Raw genomic sequence first — 15,055 nt, 5'->3', positions numbered from 1 at the left:
GGCTCAGCAGTTAGAGCATCAGCCTGTGGTCCAGAGAGACCCGGGTTCGGTTCCTACTAAGGGCACGTACCTCAGTTGCAGTTTGCCCCTGGCCCTGGTTGGGTCGTGCGGGTGGCAGCCACTCGATGTGTCCCTTTCATGTCGATGTCTCTCTCTCTCTCTCTCTCTCTCACTCTATCTGAACAAAAAATGGAAAAATGTCCTCAGGTGAGGATAAAAAAACAACAAAACAAAACAAAACAAAAAAATTTGGTGTTCTCCAGTTTTATTTTTCTGACCAAGCTCTTTTTCCATTGTAGAGCAAGAGTGGACATTAGAAGCCTTCTGCCCATCTTAGATGAGTGGCAATTAGAGATCTGTCTGTTCTGAGACTACATGCTTTAGAGAAATTTACATGAAAAGTAAACAGAGCTGGATATCCAAGCAACCTGGGTCCTGCCTAGGTTATGTCATCCAGACACATACAGCCACATGGGGACTGGACACAGCTCTGAGAGCAGCAAGGGCTCTTGACTGGCATTTTCTATGGTTAACTTCACTTCTGTCCTTGTAGGGGCTCATGGGCAAGAGTGAACCACAGTAGCCTGGTATGGAAGATGTTTTGCCATCTCTCTCTGGTTGCAAATAATTGAGGGCAAAGGTAGAAATGAGGATTTACCTTATAGCCTCTCATCCTTTCCATCAGCTCCCAACCCTTTTAGCTAACAAAGAAGAAACTGGAGATTTTTTTTTAACATTTTAATTCTTGAAGTATCTTGTATGTGCTAATATTACCACTTCCCTTTTCAATTATGCATACATCCCAGTTTTCCAAGAAGCCAATTAATTCATTTATTCAAACATTTATTAGTTCCTATTGGCATGCACCAATGTGCTAGTGTGTCCTAGAGAAACCCAGATGAATCAGACAATTCCAGTCTTTAGAGAGTTTACAAGTTAGTAGAGAAGATAAGACACATAGTGAAAATACAGCAATTGAGGAAGAACATTATGAATACTTAATGTGGGTACAGGGAAAGTGCTATGAGAATTTGGGAGGAGAAAAACCAGTTCTAGGTGGGGAAGTAAGGAGAGAATCTATGAAAGAAATGGCATTTGAACTGGACTTTAAAGGATGTGGCAATAGGGAGCCATTGAAGACTTAGGAATACTGCTGTAACATAACCAAATTCTCTTTAGAAAAGTTCACAGGCAATGGGGTGCAGGACACATTGGCAGGAAGAGACCTGCCCAGGAGATAGCTGCAATAATAAGCATAATGATGCTCTGGCCAAAGTAGGGTAGGAGTGATGTCCTGGAGGAAAACTAAGAAGGCTCATCAGAATCAGCATGTGGTCTGTCCAATCCATGGGCTCTGCTTTTTTCCAGTTTTCCCCCTTGTCCCCCTTCTATAGTCTTAGCCTGTGGATTATCTAGGATAGAGCAGGCAATGGTGACAGTTGCTGTTAAGAGTAAAGAAAACACAGAATCTCCCAGACATCGTATCAAGTGAAAGAAGCTGTACAACAGAGTACAGACTGTGTGATTCCATTTAAGCTTTGTGCACTTTTATGAAAAATGAGGAGCAAGAGAAGCTAGTGATGGAGGCTGAGAAGTAATAACTAGGGGTCTAGGTCATAAAATAGGTGGGATAAGGCACTCCCTCCAAAGTCTGTGTCTCAATCTCTGGAAACTGAGGCTATGTCACCTTACATAGAAAAAGAGACTTTACAGATGTGATTAAATTAAAGACCTTGAGGTGGGGAGGTTATACTGAATTATCTAGGTGGGCTCGGTGTACCCACAAAGGTCTTTCCAAGTGAAAGACGGAGGCAGGACAGTCTGAGTCAGAGAAGAAGTGACATAAGAGGAGAGGTCCGAGCCATGCGATTGCTGGCTGGGGCCATGAGCCAAGGAAAACAGGCAGCCTCTCAACGCAGGAAAAGGCAAGAACATAGATTCTCCCCTAGAGTCTCCAGAAGGAAGGTTGCCCTGCCAACTCATTTTTGACTTCTGACCTCCAGAGCTATGAGAGAATATATTTGGATTAAGTCACTGAGTTTGTGGGAATTTGTTAGCACAACGATAGAAAACTAGTGCAGGTGGAAAACCAAAAGGGTGTGGAATCCAGGAGCCAACTGAGGAAAGGGTATCAAGGAGGGGGCAGTGATCACCATGTTACCAGGCCAGGTGAGATAAGGTGAGAACTGACCACCGGGTTTAGTGAGGTGAAGGTCCTGATGACCCTGGCAAGGGCAGTTTCAGCACCGTGGTAGATTTCAGAGGGAACAGGGTGCTTATTATCTGTCTAAATGAATGAAGACAACATATGGACCAACAATGAGTGTATGTCATATGAAAAAACCAATACAGAAAGGAAAGATGGTGGAGGCTGCTCAGGTATCAGTTGGGTTTTTTCCTGGGAATGTTCCCAAAGATGATGACTCTCGGGTATTTCGGGGATTCCTGTTTGTTTCTTTTTATTTCTCCTAGAGAGTCCTAATTTCTGATCTTTCCCTCACTGAATTCTGGGGTGACACCAGAGAGTACTCCTGAAGCCTGTGTTTACCCTGGTGTCACATGGAACCGCAGTGACCTGGGTCCCTAGACGCTCTCCCAGTTGGCCCTAGATTCATCCTCCAGATAAGACTTGCCTAGCACCACAGCAAGTCAGAGCTTGGAAATCCCTGGCAGGTATCAAAGGATGGTTATTGCTGATTGGCCAGGCAGGCTCAATTGGGAAGCCCTTTATAGGTGAAGCAAATCTCAACCCCCTTCCATTAGCGGACTTGTCACAGTCCTCAGTGCTCTACAGGTGGGGGCAGTTTGGCAAGTTCCCCAAGCACCATTTTTTAAAACTGAATTCTCAGCTCAGACAAGCTTTCCAAGTTGGGTTATGCTCAAGATGTTCTGGAGCCTGGGTGGGGTGAGAACCCCAAGTCTTTCTGCACTTACATCCTCTCCCTATTGTCCATCCTCATTTAATTACCCATGCCCTGCGCTCTAAATGGTCAGACCCCAAAGCCTGGCAGAAACACATGTGGCAGAATCTGTGGACTTCTCAGCCACTGAGAGGTAGGTACACCCTGTGGGATTAGCACATGGCACCCAGAGACGCTCAGACAACAGGGTGACATCAACAGCAGTGGCTGGAGAGCTGAGGCTTGCCTTCCTCCAGGGTCTTCTCAAACAGAAGGCTTTATCTGGGCCATGGTCAGATGTTTGCCCATGGGAGGACCGCTCTCTGTGTGTGAGGTGGGGAGGAATGAAAAACGCCCTTTCATAGGTACTATCCTCTTGGTGGCAGGTTTCTAGTGAGGGAAGGATTCTGGCTGGACTGTGATGAAAACTGTAGCTCTCACCAGCAAAATGCACAACCAGGCCTATTTACACACCATTTTATCTCTTTCATCAACTCCAGAAAATGATCCACAAACACCGGGGTTAAGAAGCTCTGCTCCATATGTTTTCCAAAGTGTGATATATACTCCAAGAAGATTTTAGGGGGGTATGAGGATGAGCATTACTTATTTTAATAGCTCAATATTTAAAGTGCATGTAAAACCTGTGATTTCACTGATATTATTGCCTTGAGTGACTAAATGGTAAAATAAAAGGTAAGTCTAGTTAATGAGAAATATTAAATAGACTAGCACAAGTGGTATGCCAATTCAGAAAAAATGGGGTCAGTGATTCATGGATGATCCAAGTCTGGGAAACACAGTACCTATGGCTTTAGGAGGTTGGACCCAAAGATTTTCCTTTCCTATGTCTTTCTTTTTTTTAAAGCTGGTTTCAGCTCAGTAAATGAACTTCGTGCCCTACCAACAATATGAGCTGCAGTTGGAAGAACATTGCTCTTCCCTAAGCTTGGAGTGAGGAGCTTGACCCTATTGGCACGTGAGGGCCAGGGTGAGAACAGGGCCTCGCTTCCCTACTCAGCCATTGTTCCCTCACTTGCTCAAGGCAGGCAGCTTGGCTTCCTCAAGTCCAAGGTCATGGCGACAGCAGACCTTGTGTCATCTCCACAGTATGCTGGCTTAAACAAGTTGGACTTGTTTTGTGTGTGTGCCTTCGTGTGAGTGTGGATGTGTGTGTGTAAGTGTGTACACAGAGGGGTGTGGCAAAGTAGGGAACAGGGGAAACCAATGGGGCCAGGCCTTCTCCCTGGAAGTTTCATAGTAGAGCTCCAGGAGGCTTCCCTCCAAAGACCCCCTAGAGGGGCACTGTTCAGAAATGAGCCCCAAACAGCAGAGTGGGTTCATGACACTACCCTTCCCATTAACAGTCCTCCTGGTCCCCACATTACAGGAGCTGGACCAGCAGGAGGAGAGAAGGGAGGTGGAGAAGGCAGCGAGGAGGTTGCTAGTAGGGCTTAACTAGAGAGAAGAACAGAAATGTCTTGTCTCCACTCAGGCCTTAAGAAAAGGGTTTCTCGCTCTGGCCAGTTTTGCTCAGCAGTTGGAACGTCAACCTGCGGTCTGGAGAGACCCGGGTTCGGTTCCTGCTAAGGGCACGTACCTCGGTTGCAGTTTGTCCCCACCCTGGTTGGGTCTTGCAGGTGGAAATCACTCGATGTGTCCCTTTCACGTCAATGTTTCTCTCTCTCTCCCTCCCCCTCTATCTGAACAAAAAATGAAAAAATGTCCTCGGGTGAGGATAAAAAAATAAAAATAAAATTATTAAAAAAGAAAAAGGTTTCTCTCTGAAAGGATACCCCTCTCCACATTTCTCCTATGATTGTCTTTCCCCCACAATTTAAAGACAATCCTATACCAGTTTCTAGAATAGACATCAGCAGACAGAAGCTGACAGGCCACTGGAGTATTGGGTGAATATAGCCATTGGTCAAGTTTGGGCCACGGGTTTGTGTGTTGTTTTTTAGTTTTCTTCCCAAATCCTCAGGTTGGGGCTTAGATATAAGGAATGCATGCAACATAGCCACAGCAGGACTCTTGGGGCAAGTGCAGAGGTAGGAAGCAAACTTGGTTTCAGTGTCTCTGAGTGCAATGCCTGAGAGTTGCAAAACAAAGCAAAATCAAACCACAGTGCTGGCTGGTCAGAAGCCACACTCTAAGGCTCCTTTTTATAGGACAGTTACAAGGTAGGATGGCTCCCATGTGTTATCACAGGCCTATAAGTCTCTAGTATTCTGGCCCCAACCTCTTATTTCCTGCACTTTAGTAACATCTGTGGCTAAACCTTCTGCCCCTTCAGCATGACCTAACACCAAACATCAACTTCCAAAATTACATTGGGCTCCCACTGAGTCCTGGCACTGTACCTATGAAATCTCCCAAATTCAATCCCATTCTTGCCTCAGTCACAGCCACCAGGCTGGCAACCACTACTACCTCTCACCTCGGGCTATACAGCAGTCTCCTGCCTGGTCTCCTCACACTCACTTGGGCTCCCTCCACTCTTTCTGGCACTGTAGCCAGGGTGCTCTTCTAAAGATGCAAATCTGATCACGCCACACCCATGCTCGAATCCCTTCCCTGGCTTCCCATTGTTCTTAGAATCAAGTTCTAAATTCTGACAGCCTAGGGGAACACGGCCCCAGCTGATCTCTGGCCTCCTCCCACTTCTGTCTCCTTGCCCACCAGCTTGTGGTCGCATTCGTTTTATTTCTGTCCCTTGACTGTGCCAACACCTTACCCTTCAGAGCCTTTGCACGTGCTGTTGTTCCCTCTGACTGGAATGCTTTTCCCACCACACTTCACCTCTCAGTGTAAATGTCACTTTCTCAAAAAGCTCTCCTTGAACCACTCCCCTCCAGATCCATTCTCTGATAGCATCAGATAATTAAATAATTACTGTGCAATTAGTATGTTCCCTCCCCCACCTCATTAGCCTGTTAGCTCCACAAAGACTGGTATTGGTTTTATCCATTAGTGCCTCCCCAGTGCCTTGCTCAGTGCTGCTAACCATTAAGGAACCAAGTGAGTGACTGAATAAATGATTGAAGAATTAGGTGACATGGCCCAGTGAGGAACCACATGGAACAGTGAGAGGCATGCCTTTTTTTCCCCATTTATCTTTAGATAGAGTAGGAGGGAGAGACAGAGGAAGAGAGAGACAGAAACATCAATGTGAGAGAGACACATCAACTGGTCGCTGCCCACACAACCCCAACCGGGGCCCGGGACAAACTGCAACCGAGGTACGTGCTCTTAGCTGGAACCGAATCCAGGCCTCTCTGGTCTGCAAGCTGACACTCCAACCACTGAGCTAAACCGGCCAGGGCAAGAGGCATGTCCTTTCATCCAAGGATCTAAAAGTACTTGCTAGGGCTATCTTGAAAGCAAGAGCTAAGAGGAGGGAACAACTACTGGCTTATGTCCTAGCATTATGGCCCAACTGTCACCAGTCCTACAGCCGGGCCTAGGGAAGGCCCAAGAAATCAGCTTGACCTCTGGCCTGGGCCTTTCTGGAGCCTTGTGAGTAGCAGCTGTCTCCCATGCTCAAGGATCCTTGGAATGGAGGCAGCATTGATTTTGGAATCAGATACACTTTGTTTTCCCACTACCTAGCTATTTGACCTTGGAAAAATTATAGAGCCACTTGAAGCCTCAGTTTCCACATCCTAAAATGGGAATACCAAAACCTACCCCAGGCTCACTTAGAGGCTTAATTACCATCGTGAAGCCGTATTGTACAGCAGCATGCAGCTCAAAGTGCTAATCCCTTCTCCCCAGCAAAACTGGCTTAGCCCTCTCATTTCACCCTTTTGGACACCCATGCCAGCAGGCAAGACAAGGAATGAAGGGAGGTTTGAGGGGTGGGAGGACATAGTCCACCTAAGACACTGGCCTGACATTTTCACCCACCCAGAAGAGCCCTAGAGCAAGACTAGGGAAGGACCAGGAAATCCTGACTAGCTGAGAACGGTGACTCATCCGTGCCTTTAAAATTATATATATATATATATATATATATATATATATAAAATATATACATATACATATGTATATATATATTTTATTTCAGAGAGAGGAAGGGAGAGGAGGAGAGAAATAGAAACATCAGTGAGAGAGAACATCGGTTGACCACCTCCTGCATGCCCCCCACTGGGATTTGGGCCCACAACTTGGGCACATGCCCTGACCGGAAATCGAACCAGTGACCTGTTGGTGCATGGGTTGATACTCAACCACTGAACAACACTGCCAGGCTGATCCATGCCTTTGAGGAGCAGGAGTAGGGTGAGATAGGAAAAAGAGAACAGGTGAGCTTGACACTTATTATTCAACCAGAAATAAAGAGCAGTTGCAAAGAAGAAGAGGCCAATAAGGGAACAGGAAAGAAAGAATGGGCAAGTGAGGGTCTGAGAAAAGGTGGTCCAAGTTGTCAGACGGCAGAGGCTGCAGGAAGATCAAATAGGAAGGAAGGAGTAACTTCGGTGGTGGGAGAGGTGGCAGATACAAGAGGGTCAGGGTTAAGGCTGGAGAGGAAGGGCAAACTCCTGGTGAGGAGTTCAGGGGTATTGACTTGCTTGCTGGACAGAAGAGAGGAGAAGCGGAGGTGAGGGCGGAGGCTGTCACCTTGAGTCCTCCTAGAGGGCAGGTGAGCGGGATTTGCGGGGAGTGGGGAGCAGGGGGAGGAGAGATTCGGGGGAAGGTGTCTGTGACCCCGGGCACCGCTGTACCTGAGGGTCTCCTTGCAGCTCGCCCACGTAGTACTGCTCGAGCCAGAGGCGCGCGTTGGCCGAGTGCCGGTGCGGCGGCCCGTCCAGGTCGGCGCTAACATCCTCGCCAGCCCGTGCCCACAGCAGCTGCTCGCCCCCCGGGTGCTGCCGCAAGAAGCCGGTGAGGTCGTAGAGGCGGGCCCCGCAGCGGACCCAGCAAGCGCCGGCCGCCAGGCGCTGCTGGACCTCGGCGGGTGAGAAAGAGGCGGCCGGGGGCGGAGCGGGGGCCATGGCGGGAGACCGGAGCTCACAGCTCGAAGCCCGGGCGTCTGCTCGGCGGCCGCCCAGCGCGCCTCTAACATCCCCTGAGCCGCGGCCGCCCTGACAGGCCGGCCGCCACCGCACCTGCTCATTTGCATGCCGCGTTCCCATTGGCCATTCCGCGTGATACTGCCCGAGCCCGGAGGGGCCGTTCCCATTGGCCCTCAGGAAGCCTCGCAGACCCGAGTGGGAGGGCCAGTTGCTGCCCGCTGGCAGCCAGGTGGCCCAGGGCATGTAGAGGAAGCGTTCGCCAGGTGTGTCCCGTTGCAGGAGGACAGCCAAGAGGGCGGCCAGATGCACATGGATCAAGTCTTCCAGTCTCCAGTGGCTGGCTGGATGGACATCCTCGGTGGCCTGATAGCCACTAGGGGAACTCTTAGGCTCCAGGAGAGGGTAGGGAGGACGGAGGCTGGGTGAGGGCTAGAGTTAGGCGAATGAGGCACTGGCTTCTCATGCAAAATTTCAAAGGACACCTCCAAACTCAGTAATTACAATATATAACTTTTTTTTTTTTTTAATCCTGACCTGAAGAAACTTTTTTCATTTTTTGTTCAGATAGAATGGGAGGGAGAGAGAGAAAGAAAGAGAGAGAGACATTGATGTGAAAGGGACACATTGAGTGGCTGCCACCCGCACGACCCAACCAGGGCCGGGGACAAACTGCAACTGAGGTACCTGCTCTTAGTGGGAACTGAACCCGGGTGTCTCTGGACCGCAGGCCAATGCTCCAACCACGAGCCAAACTGGCCAGGGCACAATATATAACTTAAAAAAAAAACCCTCACTCGAGGATTTTTTAAAAAACTGATTTTAGAGAGAGGAAGGGATGGGGAGAGAAAAAAGTCATGTTTGAGAGAAACATTGATTGGTTGCCTTCCGGTATTGGGGATCTAACTTGCAACCTAGGTATGTGCCCTGACTGGGAATGGAAGGGCAACCCTTCTGCACAGGAGGAAGCTCCAACCAAACCAGGGCAATATATAACATTTTAAGGTTATATTTTAAAAATAATATTGTTGCACAGCAATATAAACATACTTAATGCCACTGAACTATAAATTTTAAAATGGTTAAAATGGTAAATTTATATTATGTATATTTTACCACAATAAATATATATTATAAAGAATTTCTTTAAAAAAAATCATATTGGCAAACCACAGCCTGCAGGACTAGTGAGGTGAATGAGGCAGGATGGTAAAAGTGAAGGGTAAGAGAGATCTTGTCTTTAATATATAAGGTTTGGGGATTTTGTTCGTCATGAATTTTTTGCCTTAATTATGAATTTTTAAAATACTGCATTAAAATATTCTTTATCTTGATTGCTAGGTTTTGCATCCAGAGTGACTGCCTCACTTGCCTTACTCTGGTCTCACCCTGCCGGGAAGGCCCTGAGGACAGAACAGAGAATTCTGTCTCCATTACACAGGAGAAATAGGGACCTAAAGGAGAAAAGCCCACTGGTTATGCTAGATGGAAAGGAAAATAGTGTGATCTCCAGTTTTATTTATATGAGGGAAGAACTTCACACCACCTTACTTGCCCAACAATTGGGGATCTCCCTTGAACTCATGATTTGTAATCAAAGGATCTTGGTACTGAGGTTGTCCCATTCCAGCTGGCTTCCACCTCTCCCAGAAAAAAAGTATTTTCAGGACCACCCTTATTATTATTATTTTTATCCTCACCCGAGGTCACCTTTACATTTTTTGTTCAGATAGAGTGGGAGGGAGAGAAAGGAAGAGAGAGAGACAAACATCGACATGAAAGGGACACATCGAGTGGCTGCCACCCGCACGACCAACCAGGGCCGGGGACAAACTGCAACTGAGGCACCCTTAGTGGGAACCAAACCCTGGTCTCTCTGGACCACAGGCCAACACTCTAACCACTGAACCAAACCGGGCAGGGCAGGACCACCCTTATTTATACTCTCCTAGGACAGAGCATCTAAGTCAGGCCAGCACAGTGGGGGAAATCTGGTCCAGATGTCTCAGGCCATGCCAACAATACACATGCCCAAAGTCAGGAGAGTTGTCTCTTCCTTCTCTCCCTTCCAGGCCTCTCCTGGCTCACCCTCAGGGAGTAGGCAAGAGTTGGGCTAACTCCATGTATCTGCTATAAAACTGCTGCCCAATAGGCCTAGAAGCCTTAGATCACTAATACTGCTTTTCTCAAGTGACAAATACATAGTCACCCTTACACCTTTATACCACTTCCAATCTACTCTGTTCCAAATACCTTGCATGTGCAAAATCAGTCAAACACACACTCATAGGTGTCCTCGGGTTCTTTCTGCTGACAATATCTGCAGGATATTCCCATTTGGATTTCTAATCATTGCCTTAAAGTCCTATTGTCTCAAATCGAACAAGCAATTTAGCCATCTATTCAGAATTGTAGCACATTTCTTGCCATAGGTAATTCCAGTTTTAGTTTTGATATTAAAGACACACTATATAAAGATGTATGCATAATAATATTAATGGCAACCTTGTTTGTAGAATAGAAACAACCCAAATATTCTTTATTAGGGAGGACTGATTGAATAAATGTTGTATTCAAACAGTTAAATACAATGTAGCCATTAGAAATAATGATATAGGCTTATGTGTACTGATAGGGAATAATCTCCAGGACATTGTAAGTGGAAAACAACAAGAATGGTGTGTATAGTGTGCAAACAATTATTTTGCTATTTTTAATTCTTTAATCATTTTTTCTTTTAATCCTCACCCGAGGATATTTTTTCATTGATTTTCAGGTAGAGTGGGTGGGAGGGAGGGAGAGAAAGACAAAAATATTGATGTGAGGAAGACACATCAATTGGTTGCTTCCTGCACAACCTGGACCAGGGCTGGGGATTGAACTGCAACCAAGGTACATGCCCTTGACCGGAATCGAACCTGCTTTGGTCTGAAGGCTGACAGATGACATGATTGTTTGCATAGGAAACCTCAACTAGAACTAGTAAGTGAATGTAGCAAGTTCTCCGGATCCAAGGTCAAAATACAAAAATCAGTTGTATTTTAATCACTAGCAACAAACAAATGGAAACTGAACATTTAAAAATCCCATTTATGCCCTGGCCAATTTGCCGAGGCAAACTGACCAGGGCTAATTCTTTAATCTTTAAAAATACTTTTAATGCAAACAAAAGTGTATATGTAAAGTATAAAGCAAAAATAGTATAATTAGCCCTGGCCAGTTTGGCTCAGCAGTTAGAGCATCGGCCTGTAGACCGAAGGGTCGCAGGTTTGATTCCCAGTATAGGACACGTACCTAGGTTGCAGGTTTGATCCCTGGCCCCTTGGGGTCGTGCAGGAAGCAACCAATGTGTCTCTTTCACAGTTAGAGGTTAGAGTGTCAGCCCGCGGACCAGAGAGTCCTGGGTTCAGTTCCCCCTAGGGGCAGAGTTTGTCCCTTGCCCCTGTTGGGGTTGTGTGGGTGGCGACCACTAGATGTGTCTCTCTCACATTGATGTTTCTCTCTCTCTCCCTCTGGCTCTATCTGAAGATAAATGCAAAAATGTCCTCGGGTGAGGATAAAACAAAAAATAGAACTCCACTCTCTAACTCAGATCGTCCCCTCATGCCTAGACCAGAGCAATGGCCTAACAACCTCTCTTCCTTCAAGCTCTACTTCTTTCAATCTGTCTTCAGTACCTCAGAAGAACTGAAACTCAATTTAGCACGTCATCACCCTATTCAGAAACTGTCAGAGGTTCTCTCTTGCAAAAATGACGAGATCCAAATTGAACCTGGGATGTAGGCCCTAACTACCTTTCAAACCCACCCCACTCTCATTGGGGTGGAAAGATCCTTGTATCTCTGCCTGGCAGGCCTGACCCCTCCTAGGTTCAGGGACCACCTCTCCACAGAATCTCCCCTGATTCCTTTACTGCCTGTAACACAAATTGCCCTCAGCATATGGTGTCCTGTCCTTTTACCCTCACTCCCTAACTAGACTGGAAGTGCTTGAAGGTAGGGAATGTTTCTTGCGTTTGAATCTCCAGCACTTAGCACACAGTTGAAAATTGACAAATAGGTAATGATACCAGTAAAGATAAACACAAATTCCCCTCAAGCATACATGCACACACAGAAAACACACATATATGCAAACATTTTAAGCACTCTTTTGAACACTAAACATTTTGCCTATATTAGGAAATCTGAAGATAATACATATCTTTTCTTCCTCATTTATTGAATATGTACCTTGTTTATTGTGGGACAAACCCTAGGTTTATTGTTTATTTATATTTCTCGTGGGGTTTTTATTGGCTGCTTGATCTCATTCATATGTAGAATCTAAGAATAAGTTCAAACTCATAAAAAAAGAGATCAGATTTGTGGTTACCAGAGGTGGAAGCATTGGTTTTTCAGTCAGAAGCCCTGCATCTACTGTGGATCCTAATATTGACCCTGGTGACTTTAGCAAGTTTCTTAAGCTAGTGAAGACCAGTTTCTTCTTTTTTTTCTCCAGATTTTTTTTGTTTAATTATTAAACATGTAATATGCATACATAATGCATTCACGTTTCAATATTCACAAAATGTCCCCCAGCATCTAGACTTTTTCTTTTTTCTTTTTTTTTTAACTAAGGTAACATTGGCTAGTAACAGTATATAAATCTCAGGTATACATTATAGTTCTGTATTTGTATACCCTAGGAAACAAAAGTTTAGTTTCCTTCCATTACCATACATTTGACTTACTCAATTAGCCTTCCCCCACCCCCAACTCCTTTGGTAACCACCATTCTGTTGTCTGTATCTATGAACTTGTTTTAGCTTTTTTTTTTTTTTTTTTTGGTACATGCCCCTAGCAGGAATTAAACCCAGGACTCTCTGGTCCACAGGCCGATGTTCCAACCTCTGAGCCAAACCGGCCAGGGCTAGTTGTTTTTTTTTTTAATTTTTAATTTATTAATGTTTTTGTTACAGATGTTTCTCACTTTTCCCCCATTGATATCCTCCTCTCCTTCCCCACCTCTGCCCCATCCCCAGCTTTGTTGTCTATGTTCATTGGTTATGCATACATGCATGTAAGTTCTGTGGTTTATCTCTTCCACCACAAACCTCCCTCCTCTGAGGCTTGTCAGTCTGTACCCCACCTCTATGTCTCTGGGTTAATTTTGTTCAGCAGTCTGTTTAGTTCATTATATTCCACCAATAAGTGAGATCATGTGATATTTGTCTTTCTCTGCTTGGCTTGTTTCGCTTAGCATGATACTCTCCAGGTCCTTTCATGCCATCTCAAAGGATAAGAGATCTTTCTTTCTTACAGCTGCATAGTATTCCATTGTGTACATGTACCACAGCTTTTTTATCCACTCATCTACTGATGGACACTTGGGCTGTTTCCAGATCTTAGCTATTGTAAATAGCTGCTATGAACATAGGGGTACATATATTCTTTCTGATTGGTGTTTCAGGCTTCTTAGGGTATATTCTTAGAAGTGGGATCACTGGGTCAAATGGCAGTTCAATTTTTAACTTTTTGAGGTAACACCATAGTGTTTTCCACACTGGCTGCACCAGTCTGCATTCCCACCAGCAGTGTACTAGAGTCCCCCTTTCTCCACACCCTCGCCAACACTTGTTTGATGATTGTTGATGACGGCCATTCTGACAGGTGTGAAATGATACCTCATACAGTGATACCTCGGTTCTCGAACATAATTCGTTCCAGGAGGACGGTCGAGAACCGAATTGTTCGAGAACCGAAGCAATGAAACCCAATAGGAAAGCGTGACTCCACAAAGCGTGACTCTCTCTCTGCACTCACACTGATGACGCAAGCAAGGCGCGCTGGGCCGAATGAACGCCATTCGGCTCAACTCGGCTCATCTCGGAAGTTCGAGTTCCAAATATTTGCTCGGATTCCGAGACAAAAGTTTCTCGAATCTCCTGGTCAAATACCGATTTGGTCGAAAACCGAGGCGTTCGAGAACCGAGGTATCACTGTAGTTGTTTTAGTTTGCATCTCTCTGATGATTAGTGATGTTGAGCATCTCTTCATATGTCTCTTGGCCATTTGTATGTGCTTTTAGGAGAGGTGTCTATTAAGGTCCTCTGCCCATTTTTTAATGGGGTTCTTTGTCTTTCTTTTGTTGAGTTGTATGAGCACTCTATATATTTTGGAAATTAATCCCTTACCTGATGCATCATTGGCAATTATGGTCTCCCATATAGTGGGATCCCTTTCCGTTTTGATGGTTGTTTCTTTTGCTGTGCAGAAGCTTTTTAGTTTGATGTAGTCCCATGTCTTCATTTTTTTTTCCTTTGTTTTTCTTGCCTTAGGTGTTGTATGAGTGAAAAATTTGCTGCGTATGATGTCAGATTTTGTTGCCTACATTTTCTTCTAGAATTATGGATTTACAAGTTACATTTAAGTCTTTTTATCCATTTTGAGTTTATTAAAAATATAGAACGCTTCATGAATTTGCGTGTCATCCTTGAGCAGGGGCCATGCTAATCTTCTCTGTATTGTTCCAATTTTAGTATAGAAGCGAGCACTTGTTTTAGTTTTGTTAACATACATTGTATATTTTAATCATTTTGACATGTACAATTCAGTGGCATTTAGTGCATTCACAATGTTGTGCAAACATCACATCTACCAAAACATTTCCATCACCCCAAAAGGAAACTCTATAACCACCAGCAGTCACTCCCCATTCCTTTCTGACCACCCCCACCCAGCCCCTGGTAGCCAGTAATCTGCTCTCTGTCTCTATGGATTCTGAGTATTTTATATAAATATAATTATACATGTGATTGTTTGTGTCTGCTTTCTTTTACTTAGAATAATTTTTGAGGTTCCTCATGTTGTAGCATGTATCCGTATTTTATTCCTTTTGAAGGTTGAATAATATTCCACCATGTGGAAATAGCACATTTTCTTTATTCCTTCATCAGTTGATAGACATTTGGGCTGTTTCCATCTTTTCACTATTGTGAATAGTACTGCTATAAATATTCGGCTTCTTTCTATGTAAAATAGGGATTAAAAAAACACACACAAAAAATCCCTGGCCCTGGCCACTTTGGCTTAGAGGTTAGAGCGTGAACCCGTGGACCAAAGAGTTCCAGGTTCGATTTTGGCCAAGGGCATGTACCTC

The 15,055-nt window shown here is 45.2% G+C and overlaps 1 protein-coding gene and 1 pseudogene across 1 annotated transcript in view; both read right to left on the bottom strand.

The window, feature by feature from the left end:
- Positions 1-7,897, bottom strand: part of FA2H (fatty acid 2-hydroxylase) — a 48,885-nt gene extending 40,988 nt beyond the window's left edge. The window contains exon 1 of the mRNA XM_036275450.1: positions 7,628-7,897. Coding sequence (XP_036131343.1) covers positions 7,628-7,897 — 270 coding nt within the window. The remainder of the gene's footprint in view (positions 1-7,627) is intronic.
- Positions 7,898-14,352: 6,455 nt separating this feature from the next.
- LOC118639717 lies at positions 14,353-14,452 on the bottom strand (annotated as a pseudogene).
- Between the last annotated feature and the right edge of the window lie 603 nt (positions 14,453-15,055).

The sequence above is a fragment of the Molossus molossus genome, unplaced genomic scaffold, assembly GCF_014108415.1.
Source record: "Molossus molossus isolate mMolMol1 unplaced genomic scaffold, mMolMol1.p scaffold_m16_p_21, whole genome shotgun sequence".
Lineage (NCBI taxonomy): Eukaryota > Metazoa > Chordata > Mammalia > Chiroptera > Molossidae > Molossus > Molossus molossus.
The sequence above is the reverse complement of the archived record's forward strand: the minus strand, read 5'-3'. Positions and strand labels throughout refer to the sequence as shown.